The 19,325-nt window shown below is 44.4% G+C and overlaps 1 protein-coding gene across 8 annotated transcripts in view; it reads right to left on the bottom strand.

Moving 5' to 3' along the window:
• add1 (adducin 1 (alpha)) overlaps positions 1–19,325 on the bottom strand; it is a 196,230-nt gene that overhangs the window by 3,537 nt on the left and 173,368 nt on the right. For 3 of the 8 annotated variants that reach the window (XM_078561049.1, XM_078561058.1, XM_078561039.1), the window contains 2 exons: positions 7,074–7,514; positions 5,821–5,928 (listed from right to left, as the gene is read on the bottom strand). In XM_078561049.1, the coding sequence (XP_078417175.1) occupies positions 5,821–5,928; positions 7,074–7,514 (549 nt within the window). Of the gene's footprint in view, positions 1–2,262; positions 2,297–5,820; positions 5,929–7,073; positions 7,515–19,325 lie in introns of all 8 variants that reach the window. The other 5 variants (XM_078561094.1, XM_078561102.1, XM_078561084.1 and 2 more) reach the window with 3 other exon arrangements.

The following is a 19,325-nucleotide window of genomic DNA, read 5'->3' as shown; positions in this document are numbered from 1 at the left end:
TAAAGTTTCATTTACCAATAGCCACTGTGTTCACTGACATACATTGGCTCTCAGTCCAGCAGCAGCATCAATTATCACCCTTATGTTCATATCATTCCATGGCCTCATTCCTCCCTAGTACCCTTTGAGAAGAACTCTGTGTCCTTCCAATTTTAAACCTTTCACACTAGCGGCTATAAAAAGGGATAAAAATAATTTTTGGAATTTCCACTCTAACATCTCCTCAGACATCAGTTGAAAGACTGCACTGATAAGGTGCATTGACAACGGTCATTCTTCACTTTGTGTGTGGAAGCACCCAGTCTCCAATGAGATCATCTTAGACTATGATGAGATTACAAAATCACCACTCAGAAGTGCAAGTTCAAATATTCATACAGCCATGGCATCAAGTAGCATGTTAATGCACTTGCTCAGTGGCATACTTGCACAAAATATGTGCCAGTGCTATGCTTCTGAAAAGAATAATCCCAGTCTTGGGCAAGGGGGTATATAATTATTTAACAAATAAAGGATATGGTAATAGTTAAGTATTTTGTCAGTGTCAGCGAATGTGGAACTCGCTACTACTGCGTGAGTGGTTAAGGCAAAAAATATAGATGCAAATAATTTCTAAAATCAACTTCCAGAGACTCATGATGAATGCAATGACCTACTGAGAGAGTGCTGTGCTGTCAGAAGTGCCAATCTTCTACTAAAATTTTCTTCACCACTAATATACCCTGCAAAGAACTTTATTAAGTCAAATTAAACTATATTATAATTGGAAGGAATCAATCTCCCACTCACTAAAAGCAGTATTTGAAGATTTTTCCAGTAACGTGAACCCATTATCTGGCACTGTGCCACAATTCATAAAGCTGATGGCTTTAATTCTATTTAGAAGATGAATGCAGGCAAGAAAGCTACATCTGTCCATGATAAATTGTTCCATGATAACTCACTTACCCACAACAAACCAGTGATCCAACACAGCAAGTGGCCATTTCTTAGAAATCTTGAACATTTTTGCCATCCTGGGTTTGTTACTCTTTTGTATAAACTCCTGACGTTCTGAATTTGCCTTCCATTACAGAATATCTACTGCCCCTTATTACAGGCCCTTGCTTCTTTTTCCTGTCTCCCTGTCCATCATGTCACAATACAATGCCATGGTTACAAAATATTTGAACCTCAGGGCTTGTCCAATAGCCATTCTTTATAATTCTGGTCATAAAGTAGATCTCTATATTTTCTCAAAGTTAAGGATCATTTTAAGCTTTGCTCTAGCCTGAGGTAAAGACTAACGTAAACAAAATATAGGGGAGTAGCAGCTTTGGCACAGAGCAGCAGCAAGCTGACAGAGCACCATGGCTAACAGAAATTCTTAGTTTAGTTACTTTTCACAGAAAGGACTGAAGTTCAATGACTGCACTTTTAACTCAAGTGTAGAGAATAAACATTCATGACCTTCCTCTACTCACTATTGTAATGGAACTAATAAAATTTCATTTTAAATGCGTTTATTCCTGTTAAAATAATGGACAAAGAAATATCATTTGAATACATTAGACATTTGATGACAAATATTGGCAAGTAATTTCTAGGCTGTACGTCAAGAAGTCATTGAATTGTAACGGGTTAGACAGCTTTGCAGCCACTTCCTAAAACCTGATTTAGTCAGTTAGTTACTTACTTATACACTTTAAAGAGTCAGAAAATGTAAGTAGTATTTTATTCGTATTCCTGAAATTTTGTCAACGATACTTTTGAAGCAGCCACGTAAAATTATATAATCTGAAAAAAGGAAACTAGAAACGCAGAAATATTGCAAAATATTCAGCATCTTAGTGTGTTTACCATACAGACTTACTCTGAACACCAGGTGCGGGATTTATCACACATCCTTCACAGCACACAACACACAATTCAAAAATCCATCAAGGAATTAAAATTAAACAACAGTAACAAATTCATTTGAAAGGTATATGCTCTTCTCAGAATACAAGATGTCCAGATAAAATTAAACTGGAAATTTATCTGATAGCCAAGAGAGTTGTGCACGCTCATCAAAAATTAAGGAATATATGTTGGTCCTTGTGAGAAAACAAGGGGGTAAAGTAAAACAAATTTCTAAAATTTCAAGAAGGTGTCGCAGCTTTAAGTAGGCAATTAACCAAGAAGAAATGGAAGTGAAAACAGGAATGCGAAAGCTGGAAGCCATGCACGCAAGTCTCGCAGGGTTAACTGAAGCAGCTCTATACATGAATGCACAATACTTACTATGGTAACAGGTACTCTTTAGCACATCCAGCTCCTGTTTGTAATGCAGCCACAGGAAGGCGGGTGGAGGAAAAAAAAGCACAAGAAGAAAAATCTATGCATTCATAACAGCCGTTTGTGTTAAACAAAAAAAAACAGAATATACAATTATTACAGAACAGAGAAATCAGATGAGATCAGTGAATGGAAGAACTACAACAGGACAGTGATTCTAACATGGCAGAAAGTGCACAGGTACAAGAATCAGATTACACCATTTTACATAACCAACCAATTAACTTCTGAGAACGCTACATTATTCTGTGCCATAGTTAGAATTTATTCAAAGGACTTTTATTCTGGTCCAAAGTTCAAATTGGACTTCAAATAAATTAAAATATTTGTACATTTTTGGGTGATATAAAACACTCTGCAGCTCAAATTGGGGACAAAGAGATGTTTTCTTTTAACACTTTCCCTAAACCTTTCGATTTTCCCTGCAAGAACCTGTTGCTCAACACCTTTTCTAAGTAATGCCTGGGATGAGAGAGGGCCCTTGAGGACAGTTTCTTCTGCAGCCCAAATACAATAGACTTTATAATGGACTCAAACCCACCTAATCTCCTGAGGGACAGTTCTACACAAATGCTTCCCAATCAATGAGAAAGAAATTGAGAGTTAGAGATATCAATAGCACAGCTTGTTTTTTTCACCCCATGGACGTAGGGGAAAAGAGCATGCATGTTACTTAAAGTAGGAATATATACGTGTTGGTGCGAGTCCATGGTTGAACAATCATCCACAGGTGAACACTACCACCTGGAAGCTGCCCTCCAAGCTAGTCACCATCCTGACTTGGAAATATATTGCTGTTCCTTCATTGTCACTGGGGCAAAATCCTGAAACTGCCTCCCAAACAGTACTGTGGATGTACCTACACCACATGGAATGTAGCAGTTCAAGAAGGCAGCTCGCCAACACCTTCTCAAGGGCAATTGGGGTTAGGCAATAAATGCTGGCCTAGACAGCGACAGCCACATCCCACGAGTGAATAAAAAGAGACTTGGTTGGAATTGGCCTGATGTACTAAAATGGTCTTTTCTCACACCTAACTCAGTTTAACTCAATTAATTGCATTCTTGTTTGCAAGTTGTTACATTATGGGTCGAATCCCACACCAGAACTTGAATGATATTCAATTCTAGGTGCTGCTAGAGTGCAGTGAGACTATCCAATGGAGGAAATATTGCTGGTTTCAATGGGTCTGGTGAATACTAAATACCCTGATTGAAATATTCAATGGGGCAGTGAGTTCTTATGCTCATATTTCTCTCTCAACAAATGTTGCCAGGTGTGGTGGGGGCTGGGGCTGTAAAATTCCACCCCATATTTTGGGAAACTGCTGAAAAAAAAGAGACATGTTGAAGATTTTAACCTTGCACTCATCAGGACACTTCACAAGAATACCAACAGAAGGGGAGAATAACAATTTACACGGTATGTGAAGAGAGTGCTGATTGGTTGGCAAGTGGACTCTGATTGGTAGAGGCTTTGCCATTGAGAATGCACCAGCAATGGTGACTGACAGTTAACTGCCAACCATTGTTTGAAATTTAAACCAGGCAACTTGGCCCTGATTGGTTGAGGCATTGCCCTGAGGAATGAGTCAGTGAATGGCTGTTACTTATTTTTTTTTCAGCTGAAACAGGCGCAATGTGGGTTCATATTCCTCCTGTCTGAAAACTATGCAGTAGCAACACTAGTGGCATTTGCCACTAACAGGATGCTGCTGTCAAGCCAGAAAGACGTTCTATCATACAAATGAGTAATGTGGTATGAGTTTCAGTGCCAGTGTGATGTTAGGTATGTAGGCCGTATGTCCCAAAGACCGGCAGATCATATCAAACAGCATGTCCCAGCCGCTGTTTGCAACGGGCAAGGTACAGACTGTACCCAACCAGCCCATGCTTGCAAAACTCAAAAGACTGTCCAGCATTAGCTAAATAATCCTCAATGTGCTAAGAATTACGCTGGCAACCAATTTAAGATAGTCAGTCAAGCTCGCAGTGTGGCACATTTGCGTGTACTGGAAGCCACATATACTAATACACAGGGCCCTTTTCTTTGCAGACAGAAAGAACATGTATACACATTGTGCCTGTTTCAGCTAAACAAAATAAGTTACAGCCATTTACTGACTCATTCCTCAGGGCAATGCCTTGACCAATCAAGGTCAAGCTGCCTGGTTTAAATTTCAAACAATGCTTGGCAGTTAACTGTCAATCACCATCACTGATGCATTCTACAGGGCAACACCTCTACCAGAGTCCACTTGCTAACCAATCAGCACTCTCTTCACATACAGTATAAATTGTTGTTTTCTCCTTATATTGGTATTCTTGCGAAGTGTCCTGATGAATACAAGATGAAAAGCTTCAACGTGTCTCTTTTTTCAGCAATACTCAAGTTCTGTACTACCAAATGACTATTTTGGGCAACATAAAATCCTGCTGGCGTAAAATTCCACCCATACTTTTCATTCTTGTTTGTAGAGTTATTTATGGAGAATGGCTATATCTTTGTCTTCATAACAGGGATTTCTAGATGGAACAAGACCAATATCTATTTAGTTCATCTTCTACCATCCTGGTAGTCCTATGATACGACCATAACGGAGTTGTTGACTGATCATAGCAATCAATCTCTATCAGTTAGTCTGGAAAATATCCAGACATGAGGAGTTGAGGAAAATCCCCAGTGGTGGAGAGCTTTTGGAAATATAGGTTCAAAAGCACCCATTTCTTCTAAGTACACCATGTCAAAAATAACAATCACTAAATTTGAAAAAAGCCTTGTAATTAGATGTGCAAAACACTTGGGCAATGTCTTGATCTCATTCTAAGGCATTATATAATACATTCAATTCCTTTGTTTTTGACTCCAAAGCTGCAGACTATTCATCTATCACATTTCCATTGTTTTATCTTGTCCTGTCTTCTTTCCTCAGTCATCTCAGCAGCAGAGAACCAAAATACCACTTCTAACAACATATTTATCCAGCTGTGTTTTTCTTCCCTGCCCCCACCCACCTCTGCTAAGAGTCAATCTCAGCCTCGAGTGCTTTTGCTGGGCTAGAGATTCTGACAGAGAGGTGTAATCCAACAACAGCAATGAACAAGAAGTGTGCAATGTACTCCTCATGCTTATTTTTTTGGACTGTACTTTGATCATTTCAGTCAGCAATACTCAAAAATGAAAACCTCTCGCAATTGACTTAAGTCAAACCACATCACTGATTGTGAAGTTACCTCTGCAAGTATGCAGGCAAAATTTCTACTGGAATTTAGTTTACTGCCAATTTTATAACTAATTTCATTGCTGCATTTATCAGTTTCCTGCTGTTCTCCAAATAAATATAATAATTTCATGCACACTTCTTTGTACATTATTGCTCAATTAAAAGACAAAGCAGTTTTTGGAAGTTACACACACACGTAAATAACTTCATCAAAATCTAAACAAAGTCACAAATCACCATGCTTTAAAGTTAAACAACCTTAACTGCTCAGTGGATCTTACCATCATCTAATTTTGTGGGAGTGCTGGGAGGAGTGCGGGTAGGTGTGTGGTCTGCAGGACTATGTTGGTCGTTGACTTTTACATCCAGTGACTGGGATTCTGAAAGCTCTGAGATCAAGATAAGAGGAAGCAAGACAAAAAGGTTTGAATTCAGCACAATTTGTCAATCCTTTGGTTGCAATGTTTTTTTCTGCACAGTGACTACACTCAAAAAGATGATAGAATTTCTTGTTTTTGACAGTTGACAGTATAGACAGGTGAATGATCCTTGTCATTAATCCTCATTTAGATCCGAGAAAGCAGCAGAATCTCAGTTGCCCACTGTGAAAGACAGCAGCCTAATATCACTCCTCACTGTTGCTCTGGTCCTCCTGTTAAGGTTAACTGACGCAGGAATAAATTATCTGACAGCTTAAAGTTTTCATAAGTGTTTGACCAGAGAGATGCTCAAAAAAACTTTACTTTCTTCCCCAAATATTAGAGGCGAGTGCTAAAAGTAGCATGTGTACTGATCTGCAGCAACTGTTTTAGCAGTCTTTACAATGTTAACTTTGTAGAAGTGTCAACATTCAAATCAGAGAGATGTTAAATTTGACATGTTCACCAACACGATTTAACAGGTGTGCTTTATTGATTTTGAAGTTTTCAGTTCTGTGTAGCCGAATATTCAATTAGTAAATTGATATGTTGGAATAACACTATTTCATCAAATCACAGCAGACTTCACAGGAGCATTCTTGATCCTACTTTTTAAGAACATTTACAGCATGTAAATTAGACAGCACAAGCATACCAAAACAATACCACATTAAACACACTAAACGCTCTGGCCAATGGAAATGAACAACTTCCTTCAACCTTGCTGAAAAACACATGTAAATCATAATGCTGTTTTGAAGATTAATGGCACCACTTTTTTTTTCTAAACTCTACAGCATGCAAAGGAGGGCAGAAGGCGACAATCATTTCAAGGAAACCAAGAGTGCTCAGGGATGGTTATAATCTTAAATTGAGACAAGAATTTAGTTGTAGAGTTGTACAAACCAAGAGGAAACCCAGACCCATAAAGAACAAATTCAAATCACCACCAAGCAATCAGATATTACCAGCAGCTGATCAAAAAAATGGAGAGACAGATGTCAGTGATAGTGAAGATTCAGCATGTCGAGGGACAAAGATAAATCAAGTACAGGAACCCAATGTTTTTGATTAGAGTGTATTGTGCTTCTTCATTCAAAAAGACTGGCTCTTACCCTGCTGGCCAGTACTTGAAGGGTCAGATGAAGGAATACGGTCGCCAGAACTGGCTAGTGCCTTGACAACGGCACTGTGTAGCTGGCTGTGTAGAGATTCTTTGCTATCCATACGTTCTAGGTTGAACTGCCCGGAGACCTGGCCTACACTGTAGGGAGTATCCTGATCAGACATCTGCTTGTGTATGCTATGAGACTCTGCCTTCGTAGAGTATCCTTGTCTTGTGTGAGATTTTGTTTCAGTTGTATTATCTTGGTTATGTATAGGCTCATGCATGGAAGGCAGACTTTGGCTTTGAACAACTTCTGTAACAGTCACTTGCTCCAGGACAGGGTGCATTTGCGATATAACTGCCATGCCATCTGGCTTGCCATCAGGGTGTGCTCGAGTGGACTCAACTTTCGCCAAGACCTCACCAATTTGGGCTGTAGTATTCTCAGCTAGATAAGATAACAGGTTCATGCAAACAAAGCTTTGCCAAATATTAAGTGCACAACAACTAACTTTACAGATACAGTTATTAAAAGTACAATGGATCCCATTCAAAATCTATTTTTTATTGAAATAAAAGTCTGTGGTTAACAGATCTCTTAATTTTTCACTGACAACTAAAAGGTTAGTTCTGTAACTATGTATTGCTTCATCACAAAGTTCTTTCAGTTGGTTCAAGGAACTTCATATATCTCCTCCCCAGTCCCTGCCATTCAAAATCAACAAATGGGTGGATAGCTAAATATTAGATAAAAGCAAAAAACTGCGGATGCTGGAAATCCAAAACAAAAACAAAAATACCTGGAAAAACTCAGCAGGTCTGGCAGCATCTGTGGAGAGAAACACAGTTAACGTTTCGAGTCCGAATAACCCTTCAACAGAACTAAGTAAAAATAGAAGAGAGGTGAAATATAAGCTGGTTTAAAGGGAGGGTGGGACAAGTAGAGCTGGATAGAGGGCCAGTGATAGGTGGAGATAACCAAAAGATGTCACAGACAAAAGGACAAAGAGGTGTTGAAGGTGGTGATATTATCTAAAGAATGTGCTAATTAAGGATAGAAAGCAGGACAAGCAAGGTACAGATAGCCCTAGTGGGGGTGGGGTGAAGGAATCAAAAAAGGCTAAAAGGTAAAGATAAAACAATGGATGGAAATACATTTAAAAATAATGGAAATAGGTGGGAAAAGAAAAATCTATATAAATTATTGGAAAAAAAAAAGGGAGGGGGGGAAAATCGGAAAGGGAGTGGGGATGGAGGAGAGAGTTCATGATCTAAAATTGTTGAACTCAATATTCAGTCCGGAAGGCTGTAAAGTGCCTAGTCTAAATATTAGAGGCTGTTTTTTGTTATGGAATGAGATTAGCAACCATGATTGCTAATCTCAACATGTCGACTTTTCAAATTTGATGTGGAACTATAATGGCCGCCATATAGATGGCAAGACCTCATGATAAAGCACAGGCCAATCTGAAAGCAAGAAGACAACTACATTCATGCGTACACAAAACTTATTAGTCTGGATGGATAGATTACTTGAAACTACAGGGACTTGAATTATTTAGTTCAACCATGCACTGGGTTTCTCCCCAACAGATTCACTATCTTTAATCTTGCTACCATGCCCAAATTGGTTTTATTATACCTAAATGGAAGAGGAGTTGCAATATTCCATACAGTACCTATTATGCAGGTAGGTTGCAATGTGATCTCATTGTTGTGGTTCAGTGAGTAGTGTCCCTGCCTCTGAGCCACAAGTTCTGGGTTCAAGTCCCACTCCAGGACTTGATGGTCAAGGAAGGTGCATTTGTAACACAGCTAAACAGGTTGAGTATCAACTTGTAAATCTTTCCAACGTACAATCAATGGTAGCCGATAAGAGAGGGAGAGATTCTTGGTCAGCCATGTGATGATGACGTGATGGAAATAAATTGGAGCCTCTACTATCAGTATCCATAGCTCCAGGCTACAACATACATGCATGTAAAAGTGTATGTTGCCACAGCAACTCTGACTCCTAGGGGGGCTCGGTGACTCAGTTGGCTGGACATCCATTCTGGTTGAGATTGGTGCCAACAACATGGGGTTCAATCCCTGTTCCAGCTGGGGTGGACCTGCCTCCTTGTCATTCCCTTGGTGCCCATGCGAGTCAGATGGGTTTCATATCCCAACCACAAGATGGTTCTACACCAAAGGTACTACCAGTTGTTAAATGAGTAAATTTCTGCTCATGTCAAATGCTTATCAGAATTATACTAATGTCATGTTTCGCCAGGATTTTGTTTTCTCCTCTCCCCTAAAATGAGTAAAGGAAAATCCATATCAGCAACAACTTAGTTTTATATAGCACCTTTAATGTAGTAAAACATCCCAAAGCACTTCTCAGGAACATTATTAAACAAAATAAGACACCGAGCCACAAGGTCCCAAACTTCCTAGAGTGAACAAAAGATTAGGGACTGAGCAGTCACTGGCAAGAAACCCTCCACCCACCTCACCACCGAATGGCAGATTGTGGCCTAGTGAATTGGTAGTCCAGCTACTGAGCTGGTAGGTTGACCCACCCGCTTACTGGCATCCTCTCCTCTCTTCAAGCTAAGCAGAATACTGGGCTTGACAGAGATCAACTCACTAACCTGACCACTCTTCATCAAACAAGTTACTTTTGCTACAATGTCAATATGAGGCTAATTTCTTCAAGTTCTATTATCTGTTAGTTAAAAAAAAGTAACAGAATTTAGATCTGACTTATCCGATGTTCAACTTTCTTCATAAGATATGCTCTTCATCCCAGGAAAAAGTTGAGTGAACCTTCTTTAAACTGCTTCTAAAGCAACTATATCTTTTTTCAAATAAGGAGACCAAAACTGAACACAGTACTCCAGATGTGGTCTCACCTAGGCCCTGTACAGCTACAGCAAAGCTTCCCCACTTTTATATTTCATTCCTCTAGCTATAAACACCAACATTCCATTTGCCCCCCTAATCACTTGCTGTACCTGGATGCTAACTTTGTGATTCATGCACCAAGACACCCAGATCCTCAAACACCAAGTTCTGCAATCTCTCTCCATTGAAATAGCATACTGCTTTTCTATACTTCCTGCCAAAATGGACAAGTTCATATTTACCGATGTTGTACTCCATCTGCCAAATCTTTGCCCACTCACTTAACCTGTCTATATTCCTTTGCAGGGATTCTGCCATTTCTATGTTTTCTATTATCAATTCCCCAGACTCAGTCTCGAAAGGACCAACACTAGCTTTCATTACTCTTTTCCTATTCAAAAACTTTTAGAAAGACTTAGGCAGAATTTTCCCAGAATTGCACTAAGTGCGGTAATGGGCGGGTAAAATGGAGTCCTACCTGCTGACAAAAACGGTGAGTTTTCATGCTGTATCTTCCCCAGCCCGCCTCATTATTTATGCATTCCAGGGAAATACACCGTTTCCATGGGGGGTCGGGCTCTCATTCGCCCACTCGCCATCACGCCGGCCACCTTTAAAAGGCAGCCACCAGCAAAGCGTTCATCGCCACCATCTCACCACCGCTGTCCGGGAGACATGGCCAGCAAAGGCAAAAAGACTGCAGCTCCCACTTCAACGATGGGTCCCTCGAGTGACAGCTGGATGTCGTGGAGGCCCGACAGGGTTTGCTCTACTCCCGCTCTGGCCGCAGGATGTCACCAACCCGGCTTGGGAGGCGGTGGCAGCGGTGGCCAATGCGAACGGCCTGCAGAGGACGACAGCCACCCAGTACTGCTAAAAGATGAATGATCTCCTCCATTCAACCAGGGTAAGTCACTCTTTTCATCACTCCCAACTCTCTCACTCACAAACCCATCACACATCCACAGGGCCCTCACTCACTGCCAGTGCAAGAGACATCACCATTCACTCTTTCACATACACCGTCATCCCATCCACGGGACCACTCACCACCCACACAAGCCAGACACACTTATCAACAGGCACGGCCAGAATCCGGATACACTCTCCCTATCCATGCAAGACAAACTGGCTCACAGCAGGAGGGAAAGGGCGCAGACAGGTGGAGGGATGCCGGAAATCAAAGTTCTGACAGAATTCGAAAACAGCCATCCAGATGGCCAGCAATGACTGAGGCCGGTCCTGTGCTGACGATGAGGTTGGCGCTGCTCTACCAAGTGAGGATCCAGCAGTGCAACATCCATCAGAGAACCATGTCATGAGTGATGTGTCCTCTTTCACAGGCCACTGCCATGCAATAATTATCTCCCCTTGCTTTCACAGGCACATCTGCCAAACAGCCCAGAGAGTCCATGACCCAGGACCTCCAATCAAGCTCTGAAGAAACCTCTGAAGAGGAATCTGAAGGCACCCTCCCTGAAGTCCCGTCACCTACACCCTCCACCAGTGCAAAGACACACACCTCAGTGTGACCTAGCTTTAGAGTAGCCTCAGGATCACAATCTGGTGAGCACATCGCACTTTCTGATCCACAGCAGGCGGAGGCCCAGGTACCCAGCACTTGGAGGATTGCTGGAGACCAGAATGTTGCTAAGTCCGAGTCAGATGATGAGCCTCTGGACTCAGTCATGTCCCAGTTGCTGGAGCTGCAAAGGCAAACTAGGGAACAACAGGAAGGGATGTCCGCTGCATTCCTCAGATTGCAAGGCACGATGGAGGAGTCCGTCCGTCTTCAGACTGAGGTGATAGTGCTGGCATTGCAACGCACTGAGCTCAACACTGGCAGGCTGGTGGCCACCATGGAGACCTTGGTTGAGGACATCACTCCTGCACTGTCGCGCGGGCTTAACTCCATCACTGGTGCCATAGTTGGCCTCCAACAGTGTGTATGTGAGGGGTGCTGGGCAGCACGATCTCACTCCAGCTACCCCTTCTACTCATGGAGTCAGGCAGGGGACCTCGGGCACCCATAGGGAGGAGGATCAGCAGGTGCATGCTCCGGGGCCATCCACCCAGGTGAATCTAGGAGTAACCAGCCCATCTGAATCCTATCTTCCTGTGACCTCCGCAGATCCAGTTTCACAGGCTGAGGAAGGTGCCACTGCCACACAGCAGGACCCTGAAAGCAGGCTGGGGCCCAAGTCTCGGCCCTCCAGAGGACGCCCGCCAAAATCATCACCGACAGGGCGTCACAGTCAGCAGGCAGCTTCCATCTCTGCTGTGGGTGTCCGGGGAGCACCAAGACGTAGCGGCAGGGTTAGGAAAGTTAGATAAAAGTAGTTGCACAGCCTGGCCATGGGTGTTGATCACTTGTAGATACTGTTCACTATTGTCAATAAACTCCTACGAATGTCACCATGCCTGTTCTAATGAGCAGTATTCTTGTCACTCAGATGTGAAACCTTTCTTCACAAGATAAAAGACAGGAGTCTCAGTCCAGGGCCTCTTCCCTGTGCTCTGTGCAACCTTCAGACCACAGTGATGGTCCAGCCTCACTCCCTGGAAACATTACTGATGCCTGCACCTCGGTGGTGCTAGTCATTGCTGCCAGAATGTTGTGGGCAGGCGCCACAGAGTTCTCTCATACTCTTCTGTGCTCTCAGCATCTTTAAGGTGTGGCTGGCTCACATCACACCAGCATCTGCGACCAGTGATGCTGTGTGCCAGCTCCTGAAGGGCTGAGGTGCTGAAGGCGGACACAGCATCAGATGCGTCTGAAGTTTCATGGCTGCGTCTCTGAGATGGCCCTGATCATGGAGCGCAAGCGAGCTGCCCTTGGTCAGGCAGGAATGAGACATTCTCAGAGGCTATGTAAAGACCTATGGAGTATCCTCACTACATGTTGTCGTCATCCTCCTGCGATCGAGTGACTATTAGGGCCTCCGCTGCATCTCCATGACAGGAACGTTCTCACAAAGGCTGTGATAAGCCAGATTGGAGTCAAACGTTCACAACTGCAACGTGAGGATCTACAGGGACATCTCAATGCATGTCGTCATCATCCTCCACAAATCTGGCAACTATGAGGGCCACCCGAGCGTGCCTGCTTAGTCTAGCCAGTGCGAGAGCATCATCCCCGTTGTCGCCACCACCGAGGACCCCCTCAGCCTCATCCCCATTGGCATCCTCCTCCTCCTCATCGGAGATGTGCAGCTCCTCCATCTCCTCCTCACCCACCTCCTCTCCCTATTGCAGCGCCAGATTGTAAAGGGCGCAGCAGACGACGACGATGCGTGACTGTATTGCAGGGCTCCACCAGACTGTTCCAGGCACCGGAACCTCATCCTCAACATCCTGATGGTCTGTTCCACCAAGTTGCGAGCTGCTGCATGAGCCTCATTATAGCGGTGCTCTGCTGCACTCTGAGGCCGCCGCACAGGAGATATCAGCCACGGCCTCTGCAGGTAGCCCTTGTCCCCAAGGAACCAACCTTGCAGCCTCTGTGTACCCTGGAAGACTGCAGGGATCTGTGAGCGACTCAGGATGTAGACGTTGTGCCCATACCTGCAGGATGCGTTTGCGGTGTACGTTCAGTGAGTCGAAGCCCTTGCGGCTGATGAAGTCCACTGAGTGTAGCGGTGGAGACCTGAGCGCCAGATGAGTGCAGTCAATCGCACCCTGAACCTGTGGGAATCCTGAGATCAGAGAGAATCCAATGGCCCTTGCATCCTGGCTGTCCTGGTCCCAGGCAGAACGCACAGTTGTCTGCCATGGAGAAGATGGAACCTGTGACCTCATGGATGCAATTGTGGGGGGCGAATTGTGAAATCCCACAGAGGTCACGTATATAGCCCCGAAAGGAGCCACTGGCATAGAAATTGAGACCTGAGCGCCACATGTGTGTAGCCAATCACATCCTGCACCTGTGGAAATCCTGAGATCAGGGCGAATCCAATGGCCCTTGCATCCTGGCTGTCCCAGTGCAGGGCGGAATGCACAAAGTTGTCTGCCATGGAGAAGATGGAACCTGTGACCTCATGGATGCAATTGTGGGCGGTGAATTGTGAAATACCACAGAGGTCACGTATACAGCCCTGAAAGAAGCCACTGGCAGTGGATGCCCTCCATGTCCCTTTGGTGCCAAATCCTGCAGTAAATGGCAGATATGAGCCACCAGGTCCCCAGACATGCGCAGTCATCAGCGACACTGGTTCTCAGTCATCTGCAGGAATGGCAGACGATATCTATAGGCCCTGGATGTCGGTAGGCGCCGACCAGCCAGGGCTCGCTGTCGCTCCTGGGCAGCGTGTGCGGGAAATCCCTGCTGCCCCTTCATGAGTTTGCTGCTGCTGCCTTTGCGCGGCCAGGTGCTTCAGTCGCTCTCTCCTCCGTCTTCTGCAGTCTCTGTCGGCCATCAGGATCTATGATCCTGACGCGGTCCTCCTGCAGCATGAAAGAGAGAGAGAGACACATGGTTATCATGGCTGTGCTTAGCACCTTTCCTGGCCCTGTGTGACTGCCCCTTAATGCTTCCCGGAGAGTCCTGGTCGCCCCTCGGATGGCCAGAGATGAGTGCGCTACATGGCCGCCCTATTAACCTGTGACATGGGGGACACTGGTCCAAACCAGGATGCTGAGCTTGCAAGGGGCTGTGAGCACATCCAGCAGTGACTGCTACATGGCCAGCATTGGCGAGGAGATTGTATAACGTGTGCAGTCCAAGTCTGTGCAGGGGGGTTTTGTGGGGGGGGGGTGGGTGGTAAGGTATGGAGCACTTGGTGGCCCTTTGGTACCTCCGTGTTGCTTGCATGAGCAGGCAGGCTAGGAGCCTGACCCCAATCATATCACTGTGGCTGCGCCTGATCTGTTTTAGCTGCAGAGGGATGGTCAGTTTATACAGGTGTCCCTAATGCGTGGCCACTCCCCTCATTTACCCTGTCCCCCAACTCGATTGCCTGGGCGTGGGATGCAGCGTCAGGGCAGCACTTCACCCCCCACCTCAGCAGTTGCCTCAGAGACTGGCCAGCATTTGCCTCTGGACACCATCCCCCCACCTCAGCAGTCACCTCTGGGGCCAGGTATCAGTTGCCCCCGCCACCTGGCACCCCAAGGCCTGTAAACAATGGGCGAGCTGTGGAGAACGCTGCTGCTCACTCGCCTCAGTTCGCCCAAAGTAAAGACTGCCAAGTGCACGTCACCTGCGTGCTGCTGTGAAACACGTCGGCGTGCTTTCTGCAGACGTGGACGGATTATATGATGGGGTTCCAAGAGTCTGGTGGGATGGCCTTTTAATTATATGCTAATATATTAAAATTGGCTCCCCGCTGACGGGAAATGCGGCGCACTGTCAGCGGGCTGAGCAGGTGATGGCAACCTGCCTTCACGCTGTTGTGAAGCAGGTCACGCCATACCTTCCGTGCACGCCACCCATCATACCCGCTGCCAGCGGGCTCGGAAAATTTCATCCTGTTTTTATATTACTAGCTTGTTTTTTCTTGTACTCTGCTTTCTGCCTCTATTATCTTTATAGTCAGTCTTTGATGGTTCCTGAAGTCTGTCCAATCCTCTGATCCACATCTATAATTTGCAGATTTGTACAATGTTTCTTTCAATTTAATACCATTCTTCTTTATTGAGTCATGGATGATGCATCCTTCTTAAAGGACTTTACTATTTCACTGGGATAATTCTTTGCTGAGAGTTATTAAATATCTCCTTAAAAGTCTGCCACTGCAACTCTTCTCTTACCTTTTAACCTAGTTTCCCAGTTCACCATAGCCAGCTCTGCCTTCATACTCTCATTTACCTTTATTTGGGTTTAAAACACTAGCTATGGGCACACACTTCTCTTTCAAACTGAAAATGAAACTCATATCATGTTGTGATTGCTGTCACTTATAGGCTCCTTTACCATGAGGTTATTGATTAATCCTGTCTCTTTACACATTACCAGGTCCAGGATAGTCTGTTTCCTGAAACAAAAACAGAAAATGCTGGAAAAACTTCAGAGCTCTGAAGTAGTCATATGGACTCAAAACGTTAACTCTGTTTTTCTCTCCACAGATGTTGTTAGACCTAAGCTTTTCCAGCATTTTCTGTTTTTGTTTCAGATCTCTTAGTCTGTTCCCTGGTTGGCTCTGGAACGTACTGCTCCAAGACATTGTCCCGAAAACACTCTGAACTCATTCTCCTGGCTATCTTTGCCAATCTGATTCTCCCAATCTACATGTAGATAAAAGTCACTCATGATTATTGTGGTGCCTTTCATTTATTACTTCCTGTATGCTCTGTCCTACAGTGTAACTACTGTTAGGAGGCTTATAAACAACTCCCACAAGTGACCTCTTGCCTTTACTATTTCTTACCTACCCAAACTGATTCTACATCCTGATCTTTCAAGCTAAGGTCATCCCTCAGTACTGAACCAATGCCATCCTTAATTAACAGAGCCTCCCTGCCAGCTTTCCCTAGCTTTGTCATTCTGATACGTCAAATACCCCTCAACATTTAGGTCCCAGCCTTGGTCACCTTTTCAACCATGTCTCTGCAATGCCTATCAGGTTATACATATTTACCTCTATCTGTGCTAACAATTCATCTCTTATTACAAATGCTGTGTGCCTTCAAATGCAGGGTCTTAAACTCTTTTTTTTAAACCATTTTTGCCATCTCTGGTCTTATCTGCTGGTGCACTCTTAGGGATATATGTTCTGTCTTTTCTTGTCACTCTCTGGCATTGGTACAAATTGCTGTCCTAATCTATTATTTTGTTGTTTCACTTTACTATATTTCCTCTCACGTGATCCCTTCCACCCACTATTTAGTTTAAAGCCCTCTCTACCGCACTAGTTATGCTATTCGCCAGGACACTGGTCCCAGGACATTTCAGGTGAAGACCGTCCCAACGGTACAGCTCCCACTTTCCCCAGTGCTGGTGCCAGTGCCCCATGAATCAAAACCCATTTCTCCCATACCAATCTTTGAGCCACACATTCAGATCTCTAATCTTATTTACCCTATGCCAATTTGCTTGTGGCTCAGGTAATAATCCAGAGATTATTATCCTTGAGGTTCTGCATTTGAATTTAGCCCCCAGTTGTTCATACTCCCTCAGCAGAACCTCCTTCCTAGTCCTACTTATGTCATTGGTACCTACGTGGACCACAAGTGGAAGCTCTCCCTCCTATGCAAATTCCTCTCCCAGATGTCCTGAACCCTGGCACTGGGAAGGCAACAAAACCATCTGGACTCTCACTCAGGACTGCAGAGAACTGTGTCCCCTGACTATACTATCTCCTACCAACACTTCATTCCTATTTACTCCCCCTCGAAAGTTAACTTTCCCTCTCCCTGATGTATCACAGTGTCTGCAGCTCAGCCTCCAGCTCAATGACTCTGAGCCGAAGTTCCTCAAGCTGCAGACAACTTTGTCCTGGATCACACTGACATCCAAGAATACCCACATTCTGCAGTCACAACACATCACCTGCACTGGCACCCTTAATGCGTTTTAATTAACTAGTTATTTATTTAATTTTTAAAAAGATTTTATTTAGTGCCTCTCCTTATCACCGCTTACTGTACTAATTTAAACCTTAATAGAATAGACCTTTACCACTAAAAATGTATTTATAAATATATGTTATTCTAATTTCCAGCTATTTACACACTCTCCTTAAGAGCAGCTACTCACCAGCAAATCAACTTACAGCTTTCCTGTGATATTATTGTTCACATTTTTTCCAAACAAACTCACGGCTCTCCTCTCACTGTTCTAACCTCTCCATCCTGAAGTCTCGGTGTTTTAAGCTCTCTGTCCCAATGTCTCACTGTTTGTGCTGCTAATGGATTTCCCTCCTCTAATGCTGTCTGACCTGCTAAGTGTTTCCAGCATTTTCTGTTTTTATTATAGTTGAAGCGTTAAAATATATTCTGTGTAGTTACAGCGGGGTCAAAGGAACAGTTTGAGTCTTCAGCTCTTGCAATAGCTAGACAGAGAAAAAAAATGATGTTTGAAAAAAATGATATGGCCATAGCTTCTGCTAGGCTGGACATTTCCTTTTCTCGACTAATGACTGCTCTGCTGTTCACGAGAGGAAAAGAAAACCTCTTTCAACTCAGAGCTCTAGAGGGAAGATTTTTCATATAGTTCTCGTAGCATTTTTCTGACATCAAATTAAAAACTACCTTTGGGGGCACACTATGGTATCTCTGCTTGGCTGAATTTTGTTAACCCTTGGCAGTAATAACATTAAACAAAAACGTCCCAAACTGGTCCAAATGTCACAATTCAAAAACATCTGGATGGCTTGTATTCCAGGTTGCAAAAAGAAGTGAGGGGTGGAGTTAGCAGAAGGACTAGCCTTAATCCTTCAATCTTCCCGAGATATGGGTTGCGGGGGGGCGGGGGAGGGTGGCAATTGGAGTGGCCAATTGGATAAAAAATTGGTTTAGGGACAGAAAGCGGTGAGCCATGGTAGATGGTTGTTTTTCTGATTGGGGGTTGGTAGACAGTGATGTTCTCCAAGAATCAGTGTTAGGACCATTGCTTTTTTTTTTGCTATATATAAATGTCTTGACAAGGTGGACGTGGAAATGATGTTTCCTCTTATGGGTGAGCCCAGAATGAGGGGACACTGTTTCTGGTGAGGGTGGGCTGAGGGGGGGGTGAGCGTTAAGTTCCTCAGATGAGCTTTCCTCTGGGTTCCCACCTGCCCTGACCTCTTTGCAATTTTACGCTGGGGTGGGAGAGGCCCGCCCTTGCCCCAATTGAGGCCCTTAAGTCGCCAATTATTGACCAGTTAAGGGCCGTTTCCCAGGTATGGGCAAAGCCCGAAAATAATTGGGTTCAGGCCTTGAGCTGGAATTTGGGGATGGGGGTAGGGTTAATCAGCAGCCCTCTTTTAACCAGTCACCCCTCCACTAAGGTCTAATGACCACAGGATCTACCTCCCCTAACCCTGGCCCCTCTGCCGAAACCCCAATCCCCCACTGTACACTACACCCACCACACACACCCCCACTCCCAGGCCTCCCTTACACTCCCCTCCCTGAGATCCCCAAACTGACCGCTTCCTGGAGTCCCGGGACTGAGGTCCTGTCCACTGCAGTTCCAGCACTACAAGGACTAGACAGCTGCCGGCCAGATTGTCCAGCAGTTCTCTGAGATGGGATTTCTTCCCGAGTGAGGGGTGGAAGTCCCTCCTCAAGCCAATTACCACTCGGAGCGTGAAATCACTACAGGGACATGTTCCCCTTTGACTCTTCAGATAGCAGGAAGGGAAACCCCACCAGCCTAAAAATCCTGGCCCTGATGTACTGGTGCTTCCTTCAGTTCAATAAAAAATAGTGGTGGCAAATTTCTCCCGTTCAT

This window comes from Cetorhinus maximus, chromosome 2, assembly GCF_964194155.1.
Source record: "Cetorhinus maximus chromosome 2, sCetMax3.hap1.1, whole genome shotgun sequence".
NCBI lineage: Eukaryota > Metazoa > Chordata > Chondrichthyes > Lamniformes > Cetorhinidae > Cetorhinus > Cetorhinus maximus.
This window is presented reverse-complemented; position numbering and strand designations above follow the sequence as displayed.